The following is a 26,734-nucleotide window of genomic DNA, read 5'->3' as shown; positions in this document are numbered from 1 at the left end:
CCCCCCTTCAGTCCACTGAGAAATCTGTCCTCTGTTGCCTGCGTCCTTGTCCACTTGTGTCACTTTGTGCCGGCGCTGATGCGATCTGACTGACAACAGCAGCCTGTCTGCCAGGTGCTATCTTATAATCCTGCTTTACAGGTGTCCCTTATATATAGAAAAAGACAAGCATTAGGGAACAGAAATGATACGATCCATGATCCGCTATCGTGGAAACCAGAATAGGTTAATGTTCATCATTTTTATTTCAGCAGATTGCCAAACACCAAATGACCAAATTGTAACTTGTACATAAAGTGTCTGACTGTTTAACCCAAACCCTGGCTGATGCACAACAGCCAAGAAGTGCATCATTACAGGCTTTAGCTTAGATATCAACAAGGCTCCTATATGACAGGATTATAATAAGAGACACACGTTACACATTTTTGGTAATGATAGGGATGTTTTAAAACAAGTCTTCATTATTTTGTATATTCTTTGAATGTCTTTGATAATTGCGGTGCCATTAAGTACATAATTTTTTTTTTTTTTAAATCTTTTCCTCCATTTGCATCAGCAGTAATTGCCAGCAATTAATGTCTATTGGCTTTTGTCTTTTGGCATTTGCACTAGTTGTGGGTATGTTCACATCCTTTATTCATCAAACCCCAGAAAGAAATGAGAATGCTGGCAGACTGAAGAGCCGGGATCAAACAAAACAAAGCATATTTGACTTTTTAGCCATTAGAGTCACTTTTGTGAATTCTTTATGTTCTTGGTACTGTTACAGAGAGTTTGACGTTAGAGAAAAATACCGTTTAAGCTAACATTATGCACTTTACCATCAAAATATAGTCACACGATAAAGTCATATCCGTAATCACGTGAGGAAAAGAACCACACCTCATCACATTTCATAGATCACAGCTAAGCTGGCTAAAGCTGAGGCGCCTCAGTCACCAGATACTAACATAGAATCCCAAAATATTACAGACAATATGTTACAAGCTAACAGCAGCATACAGTAATAGAGTGTGCACTCGTGTGTCATTTTTACAAAGGCGATGGGATAAAGCCACAAAGCACCATGACAATCAAATATACAAAACTAGTCTATACCAAGTACTGAATGTGTAGAAGAAAAATGTGTTACTTTCTTCTGGCAGATGTGTCTTTTTTGTCCTTTGAGGATATCTTGACAAATTGGAATGAGTTTCAGTGTTTGATGAATCAAATGTCACACCAGTAAATGTTACTTGTCAATTTTGTCCGCTTTTAGTTTAACGCTTTTCCATTTCTGCTTTTCGCGACCTAAATCAAGGTTATTGACGGGCAAATCATAGCACAGTTGTGCAAAGAATGATGCATTTTATGCTTAAAACACTCTTCAGCATGTTGGCAGTCTATTCAGTCAAATATGCAGCGGCTGCACACATTCCAAAGAAATGCATTTATTCACATCAGATCACAGAGTTTATTTCCACCCCTTAAAAAAAAGAATGCTCCTAAGCATGAATCAGATTCTTGAAGTCATCAAATTGCCCCCATGAGGCAAGGAAGGCAAATGAGCTGATATCTCAGCAACAGATTCAGCAAGTCTGTTTTCCACACAGCAGCCAACATGTCATCCTTAGATATAATCCACTGTTGCCTGATTTCACTGTTCTTACCGTGCTGTTTGGTCGCTTCTAATTAAAGAAAAATGTAGCTGCTGCAGTTGGGCAGATGCCTAAATTAAAAAGGGTCCGATCAGTTCTCCAGATAAAAATGTTGAGCGATAGTCCTCAGAGTCTACAAAAGTGTTGATGTGAGAACAAAGGCTAGCGCGAGGAGCATCACTGAGGGGTGTGAGCAGGTGATTTCAGCTGGCGAACTTCTAGGAATGGCGTTTGAGTCGTTGGACTCATCCAGTTGATGGTTCTAAGAGAAAAGATTAAGATGTAAGAATCGAAGTGGAAAGTTCACGAAAGATTTGTTGATACCGATGCATCAAAGTTCAGATGTATATATATATATATATATATGTCATTCACCCCAGGTTACATTTAGCTATGTAGAGCTTTGTGGCTGTGTTAATAATATATCAATATACTCGTACTTTGGTGACCTTCCATCAGTCTTGTCAAATCATCAACTCTCCACCATCATGCTTGGCAGTTGGTATGAGCTGTTCACTCTGTTCTGATCTGTCCATAAGGAAATTGCTCCAGACATCTTTGGGTTTGTTCAAGTGCAGCTTTGCAAACCTAAGCACTGCTGCCTCATGTCGTTTTTGTTTGTTTGGGGGTTTTTAGGAGAGAAAAAGCTTTCCCTCTAAACAAACCATACTTGTTCAATCTTTTTTGAATTGCACTGTTGTAAACTCTGTCTACACAGTCTTGAGCGCTTGAGTGTTTTTTTCTTTCACAACTCTTCTGAGCTGCAAACTCTCATCGTTTGACCTTGGGGTGAAATTTGCCGAGAGACTATAAGACACACCTGAATGCCCATGGCCATAGACTCCTGTGAACGCTTTCTTTTTCAATGCTGCATAATTATGTAGAACTAAAGAATTATTGTATTTCATATCTCCTACAAGTCCGCTATTATTTGACTTCACAGAATAAAACATTTCTTACCACACACAGAGCAGAGTCCATTGTTTGATTTGACACCAGCTTTTGAGCCTGTGAGGAAAACAAGAAAAAATAGAAACATTAGCTTTCATTTATTTATTTTTTTAATGGGTTTGTAAGTATTTCAGATTACACCCAGACTTGGAGAGGTGCAAAGATGAAAATAGCATACTGCTTTATTTTGCAATGCCCATATATTAGAGGTCTTAACTCTTGGAATAATCTTCCCCCTAGTGCAAGATGTATAGGATTCAAGTGCGTATTTGTGGAAAAAGTGTGTCCCTTCTTTGTTCAAGCTCAAGGTTATGACAGTCTAATGTATTAGAAGTTTTCTCAGATGGCTCAAAACCTTTTCAGCCAAACATAAAAATACCCGCATGCATTTGCACAAACACAGCTACACACACAAACAAAAGGCAAACTCACAGATACAGATGGAGAACATAAATGATAAAGTGACTCTATAGCAGTTTGGAAACACAATAAACACCCCATGTGTTGGTTCTTAAGTAGAAAAAAATTCTATGAACCAGGATTGCGGAGAAGAATGATTAATTGCTCTATCGGAGGTCTTTTCTCCTAGAGGATGTTTTACTGGTGATAAATCATATTATCGCTATTAAAAGCCAATATGATAGATTGTCTCGCTTAAAGTATGTGATATCATCTCATTTAAAAATATAGCCCCATGGTATTTATCAGAGGAGAATAGCACATATCTGAGTGTGTGTTGGTGGGGCCAAAAATTTCAGAAGGAGCTAGAGCTGCTATAAGCACAATCAAGCAAAACATGCCATTTATGATGTTAAATGTCAGAATCAGCACACTAAATCGATTTCCTACTATTGCATTTGATATTTGAAATATCCATTTGCATGTCATTATCTGCCACTGCTATGAAAATTCCCTGCAGCAGTTTTTTTTAAAGTGTCACTTAGCAGACATTATTGCAAATAAGATGGTTTAGAATTGTGTACTCATACATACAGTTTGATACCTGTTGAATTAAAATAAGTTTGAGCTATTTGAAATACTCTAAAATACAATATTAATACAAGGTCAGTTTAGTGTTCTTTTCAAGCTTTTCAAGCTTTTAATGATCTGATTGGATCGGTTTTGGTGTATTTCCTTTTATTCTTATTTTTAGTTTTATCGTTAATTATACCACTAAAAAATTAGAAAAATATAAAAATGGTGTCCAAAAAGTGCCATAGTAGTTTGCGTAATTGTGAGATGCTTTCAATTGTAGTTATAGAGCCAGTAAATGGCCTGTATTTGTATGGCGCTTTTCTAGTCCCTAAGGACCCCAAAGCGCTTTACACATCCAGTCATCCACCCATTCACACACTGGTGATGGCAAGCTACATTGTAACCACAGCCACCCTGGGGTGCACTGACAGAGGCGAGGCTGCCGGACACTGGCGCCACCGGGCCCTCTGACCACCACCAGTAGGCAACGGGTGCAGTGTCTTGCCCAAGGACACAACGACCGAGACTGTCCAAGCCGGGGCTCAAACCGGCAACCTTCCGATTACAAGGCGAACTCCCAACTCTTGAGCCACGATTGCCCAGTAACATAGGCCTAGAGACTAGTCAGTGATCTCCTGACAAACAACACTTGCTGTGTATTCTCTGACCAGTTGGTGAGTAGTTGTTGGTGTTGCAAGGTGATTATGGTTGAAAAGAGGTATAAGGTGTTGCACCAAACACATCTAGCCACTGCTTTTGTAGAGCAAGATACCAACTTATCTACAAACACTCATCAACCACTCAAGGAGCAGAAGTGAAACTGTGATGCAAACCGTAAATGGAGATCGTTCCGCTTCAAAGTAAACAGTGAGCCTTTAACTTTGAAGGTGAATCTTCTCCATTTCCGGTTTACTGTTTGGCAAGTAGTTGGCAAGTGTTTGCAGACAAATTAGTGTCTCACATGTAAATGGAATCGATCAACTATATAGCACTAAATCACAAGAACAGTTGCCTCAAGGCAGTTTATGTTGTAAGATAAAGACCCTACAATCTTACAAAGAAAACAGAGAAAACACCGACTTTCATATGACCCTATGAGCAGCGCTTTGGCGAGAGTGGGAAGGAAAAACTCCCTTTTAACAGCAGAACCAGGCTCATGACCGATTGGGGTTAGGTGAGGGTAGGAACAAATATTCACTTGGACTGATTAGGGTGTGGCAGTCAGTGGTTGCTGTGACCTTCAAAAACACAAGAATGTGTTAATTACAACTCCATTCCACACAAATCTCTAACAAACAAACAACAACAACAACAAAAAATAAGTGATGACATTTTATATCTACAGTAAAAAGTCAAGTCTGGGCTGACATTGATGTAAACTCAGTTGACTGGGGATGGTAATCAACCAGGAGGTGATTCCACTTTATCACTGAACTACGAGCTGCTACAGTTGTAACAAAGTTAACTGCGTAGCTTTAATCTCATTCTATTTCACCATTTAACATTAGGGGGGGAAACACATTTGGTTCATCCATGCGATGATACTTTGTCCCTGCTCTGCAAACACACACAGTCACATACACACTACCCCTGTGGGCCATTTCTGATGTTACAGTGGCAACCAATTAGCTTTGACATGACAGCTTAGGAAACTCTGACTCCACACTGACATCTCATCTTTCTGCCCAGGAGGGGGGATTCTGTGCATGCCATCATAAAACCATCCCTGATCCATCAAGGTGACAGAGCCAGACGTCTGACACTCAGGCAGCAGCTCTGAATAGATCTCTATCTGATGTTTAGGTCTCAATTTGGATTCAGCCGCATTCTTTTACAAGTTTGGAGAGCTTTGTGAATCCTCCAAAGGCGGAAAAGAAGCCTGGACAGTTATTAGAATATTTTCTGGAAGACCTTTAAATTATATTCATTTTCCCTGAATGGAGACCTATTACGCTCTTTTTCAGCCCTGTATTTTTATATTTATTTATTTGGGTATTCAAGAGTAGCGTGGCTGATTATGTGAGCGCTAATGCTTCTAATTCATGAGAATGTACATATCTAGAAATTCACGCGCTTATGTGAGCTCAGTGTAAATGTTGATATGTAAAAAAAAAAAAATTGAAGCCTAATTTTTGGGGTCATGGGGATTACATTCACCCCATTTTGAAACCTATGTGTTTCATTTGCGCATATCATATTGCTGGCCACTGTCTGTTCAGCTGGGATGTGTACTCCTCTATATGTGCTGCAGGCAGTGCTGTGATTATTGTAAACAATGAAGTAGAAGCCACTCTGCTGGACCATTACCTTGCAGCACAGTGCCCTTTTGCTTAAGCGAGTAGCTCCTTAGAAGGCAATTAAAAATTTCCTAGTTAATGAGATCAGTGGAGGTGTACACTGATTGACATCATCCCTGTGAGTTTAATAGAATTGAATTTGTTCACTCTGTAATTGAAGATTTGTGACACTGGTATATTGGCTTTTGGTACAGTTTAAAAACTACAGAGTCAAATAAAACTGCAAGAGGAGAAAAACCTCTTTTGTTTCCTGGGCACTGATCCTGCTTAATTTGCACTTGCTACCCCAGCATTTTATAGACTGGCTTTTGCTGGGTTTTTTTATATATCTGTAGCAAATATTTCTTACATTTAATTTTTGAATGTTTGGTGTAGTTTTCGTACTTATGTGGTCATTATCTGGCCTCCTTGACTACAAGCCAAGGTACTCCCTTGGGGACCATCAATCACATCGAACTGAACTAAAATGAGTATCATCACAATAGTGTCTGTTTATTGGGGTTTAAGCTTCATATTTCTCTATAATTGTATTCCCAACCCCTTTAGTTTTAAATATAGCAGCTGTGTTGATGGGAAGACAAAAGATACAGGCCATACTCAAACAAAAACTTCACCTGCAGGGTCCCGCAGATGTGATATAGCGAGTTGCCATCAAGATCCAGTTTGGTCATGTCCGTCAGTGCATCCAGAGCATTATTGGTTTGTGCTTTACCCTTCCGAGTGATGCTAAGGTCTACTGTGGGCTGAATCGGGGGCTGGGGTTGCCAGACCCCAACGTCTGTACCATTCCCAAAAGCCTGGATGGCGTTACCTACAAGAAAAGAGTAAAAAAGTATTGATCTTTTCTGCAAGGTTTAGTCTTAGCTGTCTGTATTTGCTTCAGAAATAAGTGCAAGTACCATGACACCAAATGTTTTAATAATGTCCAACTAAAAGCTGCTACTAATTGATACTTTCAGTAATTGAGGAGGAAAAGAAATGACGTGACCTTTCTTAAGAGCCTCTTTAAAAGCAGTGGCTGCGTGTAATATCTGTGATTTGCAAAAGAGTCCAAAATTGGCTCCACAAAGGAAACACCAAAACCTTAAAGATCATTTCTATAATCTAATTTTGGCAAGATTAAGTTGACATTCATTGTAAGGTTTATTGTAAGGTTTGCAAAAGTGGCAACTGCGGTGATCACAAAGCCACCAATGGATGATTTAGAGTAACATCTCAGTCCCTTACATGGGGTTATAAAACTTCCCAGTAAGCTATAGTGAAAACCAGATGTGACAGATGGCCGTCCCTCCCTGAGCCTGGTTCTCTCTGGACTCTTGTCGGTTGTTTGTCATTAAGGTAGCAAAGCATACTCAAGCTTCGTTCAGTGAGTGTATTGATGTAGCAAATCACTGCTGCTCCTCAGGCTCACTTCAACAGTTATTTCTCTAGTAGAGTGATACTGTCCAAAGTAATGTTAAATGCTAACTTGCGTATATAATATCTGCATAATATAACATATGCAGACAAACCGCAATATATGCATATTGAGTTTTATGACCAGTATTGTTGAATCACTGGAGTTAAATTCTGGCATCTCAGATCTGATACAATTTATAGCGATATTTTTAAGTCTAACACACCTGGTGAGTCTGACCCCAAGCAGAAAAGAAAAATGCAAAGATGGGAGACAAGTTATTTCTGCAGGATGGGTGAATATGGGCACTTACGTAGACATCGGTTTTTGGTGAACAGCTCAACAACTTTATCACAGTCTGGCTTGCTGTTCCCACTGCCACTGCAGTCACACCATGGCGACAGGCTAATTCCAAAGGATCGCACATAATTGGGTGTCATCACTGTACCTGCAGCATAAAACACAGGTAGACCACTGTTAGTGAATATGACTGTCGTCCCATTATTCCAGTGGAAACCTTCTACCAGGATGTCTTTGGTTTATCGGGTAGGCTCGAGGCTCTGCATGCTTAAATAGAAATATTCAGGTCAGTCTGTGTGGGTAAGCAGATTCTCCACTGCAGGCAAACTTTAACCTGTTTATAAGTTTTACAGAACTTGCACTGAATTAAAAGATGCTACATTAGAGTGAAACTCTGTCTCGACATTGACACTTGACATTGACAACTTGCTGCATCACGATTATGACACTCATTGCCTGGTAAAGTATCCTCATTATGTGGCCAATGGCTTTTTCTTTTCTTTTCAAGAGCATCCACATTATTCAAACAAGTGCTAATGTCACTGCAGGTGACACATAGCAGCTCTGAAGAGACTTGTGACAAGTGTTTTCGGGGCTGCTGACGGTTAACACCCATTGTGAGTCCACAGTTACGACTAAACTGGGGCACATTGTACTTTATGGACGAAATAGCCAAATGAAACTATTCTTGGCTATTTTTTTTTCCATCTTAATGAAACTGAATAAAATGCTGATTTGTTTAGGGATCATTGGGGTTGAGTAGGCTCATAGTTATTAGCTCCGCAAGTACATGCAGATTTTTGTGTGTGAAGGCAGAAATGAGCGGTTAAACTCGGGGGGGCCCATTAGAGGGTGTAAACTGTGTGAAGCATGATATGAATGGTGCAGATTAAAATGTCTGCCTGTTGAGTTTGCAATTGGTCACTGTTGCCCTGCGTTCAAATCTCATTACATAAACTCAGTGGGACATCATTTTTCCTTTCTACATAATTAAACCTGCTGATGGAAAAAAAATCCTGAATTAAGTTCTTTTCTGCACAGTGTTTTGGCTTATGAAGTGCGATGCCTTGTACACGCTACAAATTTGAAATTTATTGACTGTGAACTTGGGTGTCTTGCATCTTTAACCTCGTATCTTAAGCTCTGCTTTGAAAATGCATGCCAAACTTGCAGTTTGCAGGTCAGCATGCTAGCTGCAGAGAGGCAAAGAAGCGGGGCTTATATAAAATGTAAATTATAATGCCATGGAATATATTCACATCACTTTTTTTCCTACTTTTAATGGGTTTCTGTTGGCTTGTACTTTAAGAAAAAGCAAATGTGTTTAAAACTGCATTTTACTTCTAATTGAGCTGACAAAAATCTGCAAATTACCGACCAAAAATGCCCTCACACCAAAGTAAATAAAGAATTTGTAAAAAAGAAAATACAAAAATAGAATGACCTTGGTTTAATTTCTTAATGCTAGTTTGTCCTAATAGTGGCAGCAGTTTTGCTAAAATTTTAAAAGTAATCCAGCTTTACAACTTGATTAACTTACCAATAAGACCTGAGTAAGAAAGCAGACAGTCAGCATAGTTCTCTCTAAGACAGCCGGATATGGAGTGAACCTCTGGCTGACAGTTGCTGATGAAGTCTGCCAGTCTTGACCTATGAACAAGAGTTAAAAGAGGTAGAAGAAGTTGCTGCTTTGGGGTTTTGACATATTCTTGAGTAACTGATCAGTAATTTCAAGTCATTTCTTCAAGGTTGTCACTTTTAAAAGCATTATATCACTTCCTGCTATGTTTGATCATTCCCTGGATTTCCCGTTCAGACCACAAGCACATGTTGTTTGATAAGTGCGAACATCAGCTTTTGTGTCAAAATGGCCTGACTGTCATGTTGATGATAGTTACTCGTGACAGTGTAGGTCTTTGGCACCCAAGACTAAAAAGTGGTCTTCAGCGCAAAGAGTCCAGAGTTTTCATGCTTAAAGGTTTAGCATCAGGTCAGGAGTCAGGAGCACGGCATTCTTTTTTTTTGTTGGTTTCTATAAATTTCCACCCCAGGGTCTGACTGTCAATTTTAATGTCCTGAGGTGTCTGAAGGAGAGCGCTTGATGCAAACTACTCTGAGAGGATAGTGGCCACTTCACACATCGGCCTAACAAGTGAAGATCCCTGAATGCCTTGGGGGTTGCATCAGGAAGGGCAAAAGTCTGCCAAATCAAATACACGGAGCAACCCGCAGCGCCGACCTCAGCCGAACGGTGACAAATGGGAACACTTGCAACACATGACATCTACAATGAGGGAATACATGGATGACAATGGGCAAGAGGGGAAACTAGATTATTGTTACTATTATTATTATTATTATTATTATTATTATTATTATTATTATTATAAGTGTAGGATTATTTCCTTCTTAGCCACTTTATCTTCACGGCTCTTTATCTACTCACTTCCTAATTACTTTACTTTTACTGTAGATTTAAGACATATTACTGCAAAACTCCACGAGTGAATAAAAACTTACCTAATTTATGCAATGTTTATAACTGACAGTACACGACAACCTAGTCTAATTTGCACATATTTTTAGCAGTTCGATTACAGACTTAAAGTGGCTGCAATTTACAATAAATTACATTTTGAATGTTTAGTTTTCAATTTGTACTTTGCTCAAGAGACAGAATGGGGGAAAAAATCTTAGTGGTTAATTTATGGTCATATTTACTGCCACAGAAAAATGATCATGTAAAATGAATAAACTGGAAAAAAGTCTACCGAGTATCTCGAGGTGCCTTACCTGCATATGTAGTTGGTCTTACATGTGTTTTGAAGAGATAAACAGTTGGTTTTGTCCTTATCCTCGTAGGAGCACACCGGTACAATGGTTTGACGTCTGCGTTCTGCACATGCTGTCTGATCCCCCGTTGGACAGGCGCAAAACAGCATCCCGTAGCTGTATTTCGTGGGAACCTTGGTTTTGGAAAGGAAACGGCATTTGACATTTAACACTTGCTTTCTCAAACATGTGTGTTCTATATAAATTTCTGCATTGTTTTGATGGGATGGCATGCATCCAGCACAGCCAAAATATTACCCACCCTTTGAACCCTCGCAAGCCGATGTGTAAACTGAATATCTTAAAGCTGAGCAGAAAGTATGGTGTGGATATGCAGCTATACTGCAGCTATGTGAAAGCATAGCTATGCAGCTATATGAAAGACTGAGATAGAAATTAGACTGAAAGACACTTTAAATTTCATATGTTTTGTACTTAGCATCACAAATAACAAAAAAATAGGATTATGTGGCAACGTTTTTCTCTTCATATAGATTTTGTGTTGATGCAGTGAATAAACAAGGTTGCACTGCTGCTGTGAAATGTAAATAGTTTAATTATTTTAACCGAGCTGTTCTTCTTATTTACAGCAATACAACATTTCTATAATAGCCATTAAACATGTTTAAAATACTGACATAGGCTAGTTTACTTCCTGTTTAGAGATGCTGCTCTGCTTGGCTCTTGCATCGTTGCTGCTGTTTAAGCATTCATCCTCAGTAAAATGTTGTGTTTGACGTATATGAACTACAGTATCAAGAGCTATAATCTGGCAACATAACAGCAGCCAGTAGTCAGAAAGTAATAAGCAGGATTTTAAAACTGTTTATCTTCAAAATAAACCTCCAGTGTCAAATATGGTCTGAAAAAAAATCTACAGAGGAGCCTCGAAATTTGTGTCTGCAAAAGCAGAGATTTTCGAAATAGAAAATGTGTAGGAAAATGTGAGGATAATTACCTTGTCAAAGAACTGTCTTAGAGCCTTGTGGCATTTGCGCTTGTTGCAAACCTCAGAAGTGGACACCCTGCTAGTGCAGGGGTTGATGTAAGCCGAGCGATACTTCTTACACGTGTCATTCAAGTTACAGGCCTTGGCAGCATTCAGACAGTTGTTCTCCTTTGTGGAGGCAGGCTCGACTAAGAGAGAGGAGAGAGTCACGCGGTTATTTAATATTTTCTAATGTGAGACTTACTGATTTTTGTGCGCTGTTGTTTAAGCCAAGCCAATCAAAATTAACATGGTAGGTAAGTTACATGAGTGAATAGTAAGAAATCCATAAAATAAGCGTAGAAATATTTTTCAAATCAGACGAAGAAAACAGGATCATCAGTGCAACTTTTATTCTTTCCCAACATTATTTTCACTTTGTCATAAAGCCCCCTTCCTTCTAAAAGTACCTGTTTTTATTAGTTTGCAAGTAAAACTACAGTGTTATATAATTGAGAACAATAAAAACTATTTATTATTGATTATGCTGCCATTATCGATCTATATGATGGGAACTGAGAATTCATCCCCATCAATCTCCAGAACAAAGCATCCAATTTTGAATGCATTTGGATCATTTACCGTTAAATTGTTTGAAACTGCAGAATATATGAGAACAACTGCTCAGATAGAGAAGTCTTTTCTACCAATTTAGCACAAAACATTCGAGCAATTTTTTGCTTCATTTAATGCATGAGGTGCTTTATGCATTTATCATATAGCTCCATCGGAACATCTCAGGTCTCTCTGATCAGGCCTTCCATTTATACTTTTAGCAGCAGAAATCAATAGTTGGAGCATCTTGACAGTTTATCATTCCCAGCTGGATAAAAGCTAAAACTCCATCTTTGAGAGTATTAAAAAAAAGCAGATGTTATGTGATTTTTGTGATTGTAACCGTTTCTCGTGTTCTCATACATAGCATATGTAACCGAGGCTGATTTTGCCTCAAAAATACAGGCGCATCCTCAGGCACGGTTCACATTCCTTGGCTTAAGTTATGGAAATCAGGCCATCTCCGTTTCCATCCCTGTGTGCCTCGCCTTCCGTCACAGAAAGAAAGCATTCTGCGGCCAAAATAATGCCTCTCACTTCTCATTTGTTGTCATTAAAGTCCTTCCTGCTCCACTGCTTTCTGCACAGTAACACAGACTGTATCCTCTGCCTCGACATGGAAGAATGAATTCTGTAATTTTGCCTTTTGAGGTGGAATTGAAGCTCACTGCACTCCTTCATGCACCACAGAATGAGCTATGATTAAATCTGAATACATTCTTGAACTTTGGGTTAATCACATATTACAAAACCCATTACTTACATCTGACAAGTGACTAGAGATGTGGGCTGTGATCCTTCATTGGCTGTTTGTAGCTTTTGGGTCGTGGGTGTTACGGTTTTACCTCCATTACTGTTAACCTGCAGGAAAATGCTGACCTAAGTTGGATTTAAAAACTGTTTTGAAAAAGTTAACACATTTGACGACCTGGGTGCAAATGTGGTTATCTGCGTGTGCAAATTAACTGGCCAGGTTGTGTGTTTGTAAGAAGGTCATACTCTGAAGCCATATTGACATAATACCCCACAGCAGGTAAAAATGAACAACAAAAAAAGCGTTTTAGCATTTAGGAAGCTCATTTTGAATTTATACTTTAGAGTCATTTGCGATCACAAAGAGTAATGATGTTGATATAGCAAAGTTCAACAATTACCTCACCCACATCCTCACTCAGAGAACATTATGTCCTAAAACAGCATCCCATAAAACAGTAATATGATTCTATTTCTTAACAAATTTAGTGTTGACATTAAGGCACTTTTACATTGCCACTGGGTTATACAGCATCAGTGGGACTGGGAAATTCCATTTGAATGCTCTATTGTGTACCAGTATGTTTTTGCTTGTTTAGTTGACTCTCAAGTTGTATATTCTTTCTGTGTTTCTTTGTAAAATAAACACTGAATTATCAAAGTTATGAGTCTCACACAGCCTTCTTCTGTTTCTCCCCCTGAGCAAGACCACCACTGCAGTAAATGACAAACAGAGGGATCTGACCCCATGACCTCTAATGGGATGATGCAAGACATTTGAAAGACTGTCGGCCAGGCAGGCCTACATATGAAACTCAGACAAGAGGATAATTATACTAGCCTTGGGGGAGTAATGATCAGAAAGCACCTGCACCTCTCCAACAAACCTATATGTGTAATGTTGTGAGAAAGTATTTTCCCTTCCCTTCTTAGTTATTTGCATATTTTTCACACTTATATGCTTTCAATCATCAAACTAATTTTAGCATTAGACAAAGATAACCTGAGTAAATACAAAATTCAGATCTTAAATGATGATTCATTTATTAAGAAAAAAACTTATCCAAATCTACCCTCTGAGAAAAAAATCATTCCCTCATAAACCTAATAGAAAGAACTGCATTGTAACCATTTGCGACAACTGTCAATAAGTCCTTCACATCGCTGTGGAAGAATTATGGCCCACTCTTTTTTGGAGAATTGAGCCACATTGGAGGGGTTTCCAGCGTAAACGTGCTGTCTGAGGTCATGCCGAATCATCCCAATTGGATTAAAGTCTGGACTGTGCCTAGGTCAGGGGTGTCCAACTCCAGGCCTCAGGGGCCAGTGTCCTGCAGGTTTTAGATGTGTCCTTGATCCACCACAGCTGATTTAAATAGCTAAATTACCTCGTCAACATGTCGTGAGGTTCTCCAGAGGCCTGGTAATGAACTACTCATTTGATTCAGGTGTGTTGGTGGTATCAGGGTGATATCTAAAACCTTTTGTCTGTCTAATCCGCAGAAAGGAAGGAGCAAATGCTTTTTCACTGAAGTCAGCATCCAGACATATTTCTGTACATAGGTTTGTCCTGGTCTTCTACAGTGTTGTCTACTGTGTATACAGAGTACACTGCATATACAGTACCGAAGACAAAATACAGTAAACATATGAAAACTGGAAAAAACTAGGACCCCTGAAATAACACCTATGCCTTTAATTTCAGTTCAAGGTGCCTCAAGGCAATTTACATTGTAAGGTAAGCACCCTATAATAATACAGAGAAAACCTAAATAATCATCTGATAGTTGGGATCAGCCAAGTTGTTTATTATTTATTTACTTTTTCTTGTTGACAGTGATGTTGTTTATAAGTGTTACATGGCTAATGAGACACTTGAGCGTTTATTTTTTTTTCTCAATAAATGCTAACACTGCTATTTTTCGCTAAATGTCTCTGCAGTACTACTGCGCTGAACAGTGACCCTAAAACCAAGGGAGAAGAAAAGGGAGAATCCTGCATGTAGGGTTTTGGGGCATCCAGGTTTCCTGGCAGGAAAATCCTCAAAGCTTTGTGCACCTTTGCCGTCCCCTTTCTTTAGCACATCTTTATGGATTCAGACAAATTTCTCATTTCTATGCAGACTGCACATGGAATGAAGCACACAAAATTTTCTGGATTGATGCTACCATTAAACACATTCCATTCAGAAACAGTAGAGCTGTCCCTTCGCTATAACCTTCCATTTCACTGAAGCGGTCCTGGATAACAATGTTCGGCAAAGAAATTGCTCGATCTGCTCCTTTTTTTCACCTCTGAATGTAATCCAAGAACATTAATATAAACATCGTGGAGTTGCACTTTTGTCTGCGTATGACATAAAAATCCTCTCTTGTCCAAGGGACACAGATTAGAGTAATACTGAGAGTTCATGTGACCCTTAAGCTAACCATCAACAGCCAGCTGTGTGCCTGAAGCTCTCAAGTCAATAAGTCTTAAAAAGGAGTGGATTACTGTGAAACTCACTAAACAGGTTTAGTTGAAAATACTATGACATTCCCCATAGAGTGCAGCAGGATTTCTAATCTTATCACGTCATGTTTTAACATAATACTTTTTTAGCCATCTGCCAAGTGCATAACTGAATTGATGAAAGATTGCTGTTTAATTGAAAAATGAATTTTAACTACCATAATGGTTCCTTGGCTATTGTTATAGCTGTCTGTCTGTTATAACTGATTTTCTGAGAGGTTTGGTTAATCATAGATTCTCTTATAGATCTTTTAATACTTTTCAGGACTCTTTATTTATTTATTTGACTCTCGTTTAATGAGATATCTTATTTTATGAGTAAAATAAGGCCAGTAGTGTTAAATGTCTTCAGGCTGTATAACAGTCTGGCACAATGCCTGATTCGACTCTCTCCTCACTTTACTCAAAATTCACAAAGTCACCTAAACTTAAAAACAAGAACTTTGCCATCTAGATAAGGATTCAAATTAATAGCGTATCAGTGATTCACTTCATTTATTATAACCCGTCTCTCTATTCAGTTTCGTCTTTGTAATTTAAGAAAGCCCTGAATTGGTCAGAGCCTCTCTGTCATGGCATCTGGCCTTCTGTCAGGTTTCCTGCCAGCATCACTAAATCCACACCAGTGTCTTAATACTTGACCAGACCCAAGACCAATTTATTAAATGCACCAATGCAATTAGCAAAATCCCCTTTAGTTTTTACCGCAGCCATTATTCCTTTCCTCCATTTAATCCTCTAGTAGCTCATTTATCATGCATTGATTTAAAGAGTAAGCTTAAGTAGCTGCAGAAATGTTATGCTGAGAATAAAATTCCCTACAGAGTCCCCGATGATTATGATTGCCTGCGGACATTACTCACATGATCAAATTTTCCTGTAATAATAATGCATGTGCGCAGTGACAAACATGTTACTATGGAAGCTGAACTACCCTTTTAAATTTCAGGTTGTTGGGGGCATTTTCTGTTACCAGACAGCTTCTACTTAAAGTAGAGTATTTTTGATTGGACTTGGTGCGCTATCAGTGCAGGATATTGCAGAAAGAAAGGCTGAGCTCTGATTGCTGCGAGTCAGATATGATACCCAGGTGCACCTCTGCTTTGTGCTTTTGTTCTATTTTGTTGTTGTGGTAATTTTCTTTCTGTTTTTGCTCTCACTTTACAGGGTTTTTGTTTTGTGTATCATTATGTACAAAAAGGCCTGGCCAGAGCAACAACTATTTTTTTTTTTTGATGGTTAGGTTTATCTGTAAAATTACAGTGAACTGTGTGGACAAATGTTACAGAACAACATTGTTTTTAAAGCCTTTTTTGTGCATACGTTGTACTTTCCTTGTATATACTGTCATGGAAAAAAAGTAGTCTGTCAGTCCTAAGTTTTTACTTATCAAAACATTATCATTGTTAGAAATCCAGTCTTTACCAGACGAGTTTAGACTGGTACCATTTTATCAGTACTAAGTCTTAAAATTAAATGTAATTATTCATTTTAGAAAGATTTAGTCAAAATGGAGCAGTGGGTGAAAAACTAAGTGCAGTAAGTGCAGCATTAAATCTTATTACGTAGAAATTAAGCAGTTAGGTAGTAACGAGGTGCAGCTAATTAAATGCACTTGATTAACTGATCATCAGCAAGAAGGAATGCCTCTATAAAAGCACATGTTTGGGCAGTTTGCAGGTCTGGAGCATTTAGGTGTGTGCTAACCCAATGCCATGGAGGAAATACATCAGCAATGATCTTAGAGAAGCAATTGTTGCTGCCCTTCAGTCTGGGAAGGGCTTTAAGGAAATTTCCAAATAATTTGAAGTCCAAGATTCTACAGTGAGAAAAAACAGAAAGGCAGTTCTTAGCAAATTCACCCAAAGGTGAGTTCATTCAATGCTCAGGAAATCTTCCAAAACACACAAACAACCAAGGGCTACATCTCAGAAAAACAAATGGTTAGCAAGTTAAAGGTTAATCTTCTTCACTGTATACTTTTTAAAAAGCAAAGCTTAAGCTTAGGTTTGGAAAACTTTATCTGAACCAACAACAATGCTTCTGGAACAATGTCCTTTGAATGGATGAGACCAAAGTCAAGATATTTGGCCATAAAACACAGGAGCACGTTTAGCAAAAGACAAAGACAATATCAGCACAAATGCCTGAAAATGTTAAGCACAGTGTTGGAGGGGTGATGATTTGGGCTTTTCTTGAGGCCACAGGACCTGCACTCCTGGATTTGACCTGAATATTTTTGTTAAATAGAAATCAGTAAATCAATAGAAAGTGTAATATGTCATGCTCTTTTGTTCATCTAACATTATATTTACTTAATTTTAAAACATGCTAAGAACCAGATGAGTTTTCTAATCATATGCTTAGATCTGAAATTGATTATTTCTTTTTATTGTGTAAGTCACCTTTTTACCATGAAGAAAGAAGTCTACAGTGACAGCTGTTATCACAATGATTAGGTCAGACACAGAATAACAAGCAGTGGTTGGGATGGGTTGCACAAGGGCTTGCAGCAAAAATGTGCAAATTAAAACAACCTAAATAGCACCACTACTGCAAATTTTCCAGTTAAATGCATCAAAAGGTATCGCACCGAGATCAACTGATCTGTGCAAATTTCTCATATCTGAAAAGATAATGTAACGTAGGAATAGAAGTTAATTAAATTTTAGTTCGACTTTTTGCCCGTTAAAACTACCGTAATCACTGCAGTTCTTCAGAGTTTAACTGCATGTATGACACAATCAAAACGTTAGAATGCCTAGAGTGTTTTTTTTCTGTAAAGGAGTAATGCACACATTCGTGACAACATGTATGCGTACATATTCCTGTGTGTGGGTGTAGGATGTGGTAAACTCACACAAAATAACAGCACGCTTGTCAGAAAACACTGTCATGTGTCACCTGCAACCTACAGTACTTTATTTTCTCATCTCAAAGCTATCATTAGCAATTGCCTGCATCACTTATGGTTGCATATCCACTCTGCCTGCTGCGCACAACTTATCACGGTAAGCCATAAGGTACACTCATCATGTTGAGGAATTTCTGCTTTTCAGGCCATTTTACTTCTTCCGGTAACATTCATATGTGTCAGAGTGACAAGACGTGCTGGAATTGGGTTAGTAAGTTTGTAAATGACAGCCTGCAAACTTGCATTTTTGTGTATTTTGTAGTTTCCATACCTATTGATAGTATCAATCATGCCAAGAATGTCATTGACCAAATAGTTTTGCTTTGCATGAATTAGGGAAGCTAGCAATAATTCACAGTTACAGAGCTTCATGGCAAAGCAATTAGGCTGTTTTTCAGTTTTATGAAGCATGTCCAGCAAACAAAACTATTTAGCTGTCTTTCACAGTAAACTAACAAATGCATGTATTTAATAATACGAAAGCAATGCAGTATATCTCCAGTTCAGTGACATACCGTGCTGGAGGTGGTTATTCAACATCTTCATTGGATTTTAGTCTACAGATATTGGTGGATTTGTGTAGTCTTCATATTTAGATGCAGTAGCATATAACTAAAACCTGTTATATTTTAAATTGTGTGCTTACTATACAATAAAGTTTTGTTGGTTTCACTTCATGGCACCGAATATCTGATATTTGCTGTGTAATTACTCAACATATAAGTGAATTTCAGACCTCATAATTGAATTCAGTTGGAATAAACTGAGCTTTTTGCGGTTTCAGAGGGGGCAGAAAAAAACAAAGGGGAGAGGAAGTGCCATCCAGTGATTTGCTGATACGGCTAAAAGCAGGTTTGTGCAGAAAGAGTCAGCAAATTTAAAGTGTTTCTTCTGCTGATAGCCACACTGATGTTCAGCTGGAGAAGTTTGCTCACATATGAATAGTTCACAGGAAGACTGAGGCCAGCAGCAAAGGACAAATACTACTGAGGATTAATCTGTTGCTTCAGGCATCTAAACCCACTGAATTATTCTTGAGATTCTTGCAATGGAAAATCATCATGGCAAGCTTCATCTCTTTTTCAGTGGCTATATCCTCAGCGGGACTACTGATGAGATCTGCGGACGGACTGGGAGGAGGGGGGGAAAGATACTGGGATCAGCTCTAGGGCCAGTAACTAGTAGTGAGATTTTCTTAAAGAAAATAACTGCTTTTGTGTTAAATTTGAGGATCTGGCTTGAGGAGGTTTTGGAAACTTCTGCAAGATATCAATTAAGGATGGGGTGAAGAACATTTGTTCAGATTTGTAGTGGTTATAAAGTAGCCTCATATGAACATGAGCGGCTGGAATTTAATGATAGGAATTGAGTACAAAAAGCATGCGTAAGACTGCACTGACACAATCCAATCTCAAATTTCAAAGAAGCAATACATGCAAACATGAATTTTAAGAGGAAGCATTTTATTAAAAATGAAAATGTATTTGCTTAATTTATTGCTCAATATTATGTACACTATGTGCTATTGAAAAGAGCCTCTTGGAATGGATTCGGCGCTCATACCACCGCTGCCAGCCTCGAATGCCCTGAAGTACCCTCGTAGATTTTAATAGACATAAATGCAGTGTGTTAAGGGCAGTGCTGTAGCCCCACGGTTCCCTTTGTCTGCACACCAGTATCTGTAAAAAGCACTCTCACTGATTGATCGCCATCATTGATTTATAAATGACGCAGCATTTCATTTCAGTAGCTCCTCGCGGCTATATTCTACCAGTTAGTGGCCTCGATGTCACGCCTTTCAGTTTGAATCGATAATGTTATTAGCATGACATAAGAAAATCTTTTCACTGGTGCCATAATGACGTAACAAAGGCAGTACTCAAAAATCAAAAGAGGTAGAGTAATTGTCTTGACTTTGCGTTATGAATGCCCTCTGTGTTATTCGTTCATTTGATATTCTACACGCCCGTCTCAACAAACACTGGATTAATTGCAATGACGTCTTCAGAAACAGTTCTCCGGGCTTCCTGAAGGACATCCCAAAGCTTTTCTGCCTTTTGGTCTGTTCTCTTTCAACATGATCTCACACTGCTTCGATAACGGTGACAACAGGTCTCTGGGGAGGCCAATCCATGACAGACAGTGCTCCTTTGTGTACTACATTGGCAATGTGTTTGGGATCATTGTCATGCTGAAAAGTGAAGCTGATGCCAATCAGGTGTTTTGCATGCCAGATCAAAACCGGATGGTTCTTTTACAATTTTGATAACGACACGCTGGGATGTAACCCCAAACCATGACAGAGCCTCCACCATGTTTTACAATTGGCTGTAGACACTCACCGTTGTATCTCCCTGTATGTATTGATAACAATAATTCAATAAGACCTGTTGTTACTGACTTTGAGTCAAGTTCTTGTGTAATTTGGCAAATCTGTTTTTCTTCCTTCTTAGACCTGCTGCATCTTTTTATCCTTACCTACTTTTCTCTTAATTTTTCAGGATACAATGCACACCATGCCAAGATATAACAAGTCTTCATCTAATGGCTGTTTAGAAATCACCTTGTTAGGGTAAACATCAAATAGTTTACCATAAAAAGTGTTTGCAAAGTCATCAAAAATATATATATCACTACTTCTAACTAGTCTGGGAACAATGCTTTAAGGACTGACTGATCCACTGGCATTTTTTATGATTTCACTGCTGACTATAGGAAAAGGATGGCAGAGGCTTCTGGGAGAACTCTCTGTGCTTTAGAGAGCATAAAAAAACTCATTGGACATCATTTTATCATTCAATAGATCAGTGATCATAAAGAAATTGGACAGAAATTTCAAAGAGCTCTGCTGGGGCGAAGAAGAGGAATACTCTGACCGAGTAACTCAAGCCAAGAAGATCAACCAATATCAGTCTTGCTGAGCTCTTCTTGTTGACTGAGGGAAAGGAGACATCATAGCAAACAAGTGCTGAAGCTGGCTACAGTGAACGTCAGTCCTTTAAACAAAATAACAAACAAAATTACTTTTTTTGTTTGTATGTTTGTGCCCAATCACTTTAAACCCTCAAACTCTGGGATTTATTCAATTTTATTTATTTTTTTATTAGTAAAAGCTAAATTTCTTTCAGTCTTCTTCTTATACTGTTGTGAAAAAATCCATGATGAGACATGGCATTTACTGGAGATGCCTGTACTTTACTTCTAGTTAAATGTCCTGAAGCACAGAGCAGAAAAAAGTGTTACTGTTCAAATATTTATTATCTGGGTGATATAGCAGTCAGAATGGGGAGTATTATGCCTTAACAGTAGACTCCAGGGGGTACAGTACCTATCACTGAATCTTGGCTCGCATGTGCCTCATTTTACCCTTTTGATTGCCCGAGGCCTGGCTTAGTTGCAGGCAGGAATGAGGTCACTTATGGCAAATGGATTCCTGATATCTAGACTACTCAATGATTTATTTATTTATTTATTTGTAAAAGCTATAGCTGCTTACATTATAATGGCTCCTCAGAGCCATCGCTGCTTCCTGATTTGTCTTGCTCACACTGTCTAGGTAATCTAAATTATTACTTAAAATAATATTTTAATATTGACGAGTAAGTTTTGAATTTCTTTTTTTTAAAAGTATATCTTGATAAAGATTTTTCCCATGTATTCAAAAGGATTCCTTGGAATTTTTGGGAGGTCGTGGAACTTGCACATGATTTTGCAGCACTATTTCAAGCTGATTTTGTTTTATTTCTTGGCCTTTTAATAAATCCGACTTGGTTTGACTGGTTATTGTGGACGCTTTGTCACTTTTGCAATTCTTCACAGCCTGTCATTGCCATACCTGCAGGTATCTCTTTAGTATCTTGCCATAATTCCAGCACAGGTGAGAAATTTCAATTAAAGTAATGTTTCCTTTTGCTCACTGTTGAAATACATCTGTGCCCTCGTCTCTGAAGCAGCAACACTGTTATATACCAAGTGGATTCAATCATAGGAAGAGCGAGAGACACGGAGAGAGAAAGAATCAAATGACCACTTTTTTCTTTTTTTGCAATGAAATGGTAGCTGGCCAATGCAATAGACACCCTCCTCCTGCCAGAAGCCCAATATTGAGGCATGCCAAAGAGTTCTGCACTTGACACACACACACACACACACACACACACACACACACACACACACACACACACACACACACACACACACACACACACACGTGTTCTATCAGTGCCATTGAATGCACACAGATGGTTAATTGTCTCACTGTGAATGTGTTTATGGGATCTCTGCAGATCTAATTTTGGGCCTGCCTAGGTGTACACTCCCTGGTCCACCTGCACTCTTTTGACATTTGAGGACACATATGGCATTTACCTTTACAACACGCAAATGGTTCCTGTTTTTTCTATCTCTTTTCAAACCAGGCATTCAGCGCTCGCGGTCTCCAGCAGCTCAGACAAAACCTCCTCTACGCTAAAAGGATGATTAATTCAAAACTAGCAGATAAACGCTACTCCCCGCGTTATACTGTGACAGTGGAATAACATGCAGACCCCTCATCATTGCTTTGAGGGTGAAATACACTAAATTACTCTGCTTTGTGTATGGTGGGTCACAGTGGCAGATAAAAGCTTTTGTGATGGATAATGGGCGTTGAAAGCTGCAGCCTGAAACCAGACAGCAATAGCAAAAAGTGGTTGTCAAATAGTGACAGATTTGTGGCAGCGATGTGGTGACTTAAGCTGGGTTTAAAGAACAACTGAGAAATAATGGCCGTGACTTAACACTGCACAGCGTCCAAAGTGAAACCTCAGGAATGCAAAAACAAGTTCTTACCAGCTATGATGGGAGCCAGGCGGAAGATATCCGAGAGGCGGCTATTCACTGGTTCATATGGAGAGTATTCCAGCAAATCGTTACCTGCGTGGCAAAAAGCAAACGTGTGTGTGTTTGTGTGTAAATGCTGTCTTCTCTAACAGCATAATATCAGATGCATAAACCCTCACGCAGATATGAAATTGTCATTTAATGACGATTTGATGTTAGGTTTGGATTTATTATGATCAAATGGGATTAATTCAAGTTTGATGCAGTGTGAGAACAAGGTTTATCTTGGCGTGTGTCTCACCGTGATATTACAGATACAAAAAATGTTCCCTTCTTGAAGTCACAAACAGATATGTAGACTGATAAACTTTGATGATGATAAGTTCAGACATAACCTCAAGTCAAGTAGCTCACCCAGGTGCAGGTCTGAGGTACAGATTTGTCTCTACTCTGCAGTTTCTTGACATTTATGATAAGCTTATAAAAACTGAAGTATTATTGCAGTATATAACCTTGCAAATTTGTTCCACCTTTACCAACGCATGAGTGGTAACTGTCCAGCAGTATGCAATATCATAGAATAACAGGAGGCGTTCAGCTTACTTTGTAATCACTATACTTTAAATACTTTATATTTCTGTGCCTTTACATAAGTATAAATCTACATAAGTACATTTATAAGTTCAGGACTAACTTGTAGTGATGCGTTTACTTGAGTAATCTTTATTAATGCGCAGTCCTCTACTATAAATGCACATGGATTACCCTGTAAACTCTGATATATGCTCCAAAATATCCGCAAGCAGTTCTTCTCCTTTTTCATGCCTCTTCGGCATCGACAGTTGTAAAGGGGGCTCTGCTTCATGGCATCTATAGCGCTGCGGCACTCGCCCTGCGCCTCGGCACCGTGGACCGCGCTGAAGTTGCTCTCCCTCCCCGCCACACACTGCCTCATTGTCCGGTACTTGGTGCTGCAGGAGTACTCCTTTAGACATTGTTCACTGGCCTTTACGCAGTCCAGTCGGACGGCTCGGGATGCTGAGCCGCTGTCACCCTTCAGGGTGAACACAGAATCTGGGAGTAAGAAACAAGAGTGAGTGAGAATGATTTGTAGAGTCCGTGTAAACTACTTTACTGACACTGCATTACGCACAGTTTAGACATCTGTCAGCACACACTGCTTAATTGGAGAGCACTTTTGTTGTTGTGGTGCTGTTTCCTACACAACGCACATAGGCTACACATTACTGCTGACACGCAAATATGCAGCGAGCACCAGAAAATCTATGAACCCCGGAGGCTCACAACCGTGTCCCAGCAAGCAGAACAAATCAGTTCAATGAACTTCTCCTTTGCCGCTTGGCGAAGGACGCTCCTTGTTTACCACCACCCCTCTGTTGCTTGAATTTATTCATATGAACTGCAAAGGAGCACGCGCCGTATCAAAACGCACGTTTATGTATAAATTATAGGATTTCAACAGATGAATGTGGCACTTACCCAGAAAGGACAATATAATGACCAAAGTTGTTAAAATCATTGCGCTTTAGAAAATGTTCTTTTTTAACGAGGTGTTTCCGAGATTAAAATAAAATGACACGAGAACTTGTCAAACTGATCCACTTGTCCTCTGGTTGCACATTGTGCGAGAGAAAAAGACGAAGCATCCTGTAGATCCAACAATGAGAATCCCAGCTCTCCACCGGAGTCCGGCGGCTAAAACCAAACCGTGCGAACCTGCCGGACTTTAGGACGACACAAAAAGCGAGTGAGACGCAAAGAAGCGCGCTGATGGGCCATCTCCACTTCACCCTGCTCGCGTCAACTCCTGTTTGTCTGCGGGGGTGCTTAGTCCGACGCAGTCCTGCAGGTTGGAGGAGGAAAACTTTGCAAACAGAACCTCTGGAAATCACATCACAAAACCCTAAAAGCAATCAGTCCAACTTGAAAAATTGATTATTTTATCTTGAGCAGTCCATCACTGCCTGGAATGGAATGAAAGTGTTTGTTTTTTAATTTATTTATTATTTTACATCCAGTTAAACGAAAAAAAGGGGGGAAAATACTCCGTTTAGATGAAAGGACTTTAAAGCGTAAAACCTAAAATAACGCGGTTTGATCTGGACTGTCCTCCACTCTAATGGAAAAAAACGCAGAAGCTGGAGATGCAGCGCGCTAGGGCGTGACGTCATGCAGCTGTGCGCCCAATAACCTTAATAAAGCCATTAAGAGCCTCCATTTACATCAAGCTGTTAAGGCAGTCGCAACAAATGGTTTGCCAGCGGCGAGCAGGTTACACGTGTAAAAGACGTGTCAGAGCGATTCCAGCTGAATGGAGCTCACTTATTAACCTCGAGGAAGATCAACATTTATAATAGCTTATTATATATTTATGTAACCCGCAGGCCCGCGTGACACCAAAACCGAATAGGTTTGACATAAATCTCTAAAACTGAAATAAAAACGGCTAATTGTGACGATTTTTAAGCGTCTGGATCTCAATGAAGGAAGTCTTCATTGCCACCCTGCCTCAGTTCTTCATGTTTAGAAACCCCCAGTTTATGGGGGAGTGAGGAGTCTTATTCTTTTACTCTTAAGAACAAAGTTCCAAAGTATTTCAATCCCTCAAATTAAACAGCACCACGGGTGGAAGTGGAATTAAGCAGAAAAAGAAAAGAAAATCACATTGCTTCTTTATCTGAAATTGCCGTTACTGTATAAATTGTGATAACTGCTGACAAAACTTTTTCTATCAAAGTTTGCTTTTGTGCACTGAAAAATCCCCCCAATCAGATTTCGAGAATGGGTAAAAAAAATAACATGGTTGTGCTCAAGAGTTTACTTGGCAGAACACTCGGGGATCTTGCAGATTTTTTTTTCTCCCACAAATTCTGCCCCTAAAATGACAGTTATATTAAACACTGAATTAAAATGTTATGTAGGAAATATGGTGTGTATAGGACATCTGAAATCGTACCATGCTTAAAGGCGTTTCTACAGAAAATCAAAGAAGAACTCATCTTGGAACTAGGCAGCCTTGCCGGAAGTATGCCCACCTCCGCTATCATCAGAAGAAATACAACATTAACCCTAAAGGGGTGGAAGAAAATTCTAAGACTCTGAGTTTACAGAGCAAATGCCATACAAGTGCGGGTGTAATCTACAAGCTGCACTGATCAAAAGGCAAGATGCATCAAGCTCTGGGTGGCTTATCACCTCAGGTCAGCATTTTCCCAGTAAAAGTCATATACTGATAACTTAAAAATATTTGTTTAACAAGTCATTCAGCTATCAAAAATCACTTGGAGTCCAGAATACCCTTTATTTAGTTTTTTTTATCCTCTTTATTCTCTTTAATTTACATCAGGTCGATCTGCTGCTCCTGATTAAAAAAAATGTGTAAATTGTGTTCACATTAGCTAAAGAATAAGAAGAGAAGTGCAGTTATGCCATTTTCAGAACAGCAAAGAAACATTTAACTGCCTCTTACAGAGCCGTGATTTTTGATATTTCACAGTAACTTTTGTTTGCTTGCAATATGTTTTCCGTCCCTTCTGATCAATAAAAACAAGACACTGCCAGCTTGGAATAACACTTTAAAGAAGAAATGATCTGACACTTGTCACTCATTTAAAAAAAGGTGTCTGCAGCATAAACATGGCATTTTTTTTGGACATATGATGCTGCTCATGTTTGCATGGTTTGTAATGAAGGCCAGCCAGTCACTCCTGAAATAAGGAATGCTCTGTTACAGTAGCAATCACTCCGTGCATCTACTGTAATTGTTTTTTGTAATGCGAA

The 26,734-nt window shown here is 39.1% G+C and overlaps 1 protein-coding gene across 1 annotated transcript; it reads right to left on the bottom strand.

Moving 5' to 3' along the window:
- Positions 1-229: 229 nt before the first annotated feature.
- Positions 230-25,027, bottom strand: gfra1b (gdnf family receptor alpha 1b). The gene is made up of 10 exons (XM_006791234.3): positions 24,434-25,027; positions 23,699-24,007; positions 22,943-23,026; positions 11,350-11,528; positions 10,353-10,525; positions 9,100-9,209; positions 7,573-7,707; positions 6,478-6,674; positions 2,601-2,648; positions 230-1,902 (listed from the first exon to the last, which is right to left on the bottom strand). Exons 1-10 carry the CDS (start codon positions 24,471-24,473, stop codon positions 1,774-1,776), a joined length of 1,404 nt encoding a protein of 467 aa, XP_006791297.2. The 5' UTR covers positions 24,474-25,027; the 3' UTR covers positions 230-1,773.
- Between the last annotated feature and the right edge of the window lie 1,707 nt (positions 25,028-26,734).

The sequence above is a fragment of the Neolamprologus brichardi genome, chromosome 8, assembly GCF_056152115.1.
Source record: "Neolamprologus brichardi isolate AB-2024 chromosome 8, ASM5615211v1, whole genome shotgun sequence".
NCBI classification, from domain to species: domain Eukaryota; kingdom Metazoa; phylum Chordata; class Actinopteri; order Cichliformes; family Cichlidae; genus Neolamprologus; species Neolamprologus brichardi.
This window is presented reverse-complemented; position numbering and strand designations above follow the sequence as displayed.

Coding starts and splice junctions, on each gene's coding strand:
- gfra1b (XM_006791234.3), bottom strand. CDS start 24,473: ATGATTTTAACAACTTTGGTCATTATATTGTCCTTTCTGG. Junction 7,708..9,099: donor TTCTTACTCAGGTCTTATTG/GTAAGTTAATCA, acceptor TTTATGCTGCAG/GTACAGTGATGACACCCAAT. Junction 1,903..2,600: donor TGGACTCTGCTCTGTGTGTG/GTAAGAAATGTT, acceptor CTTTTCTCTTAG/AACCATCAACTGGATGAGTC.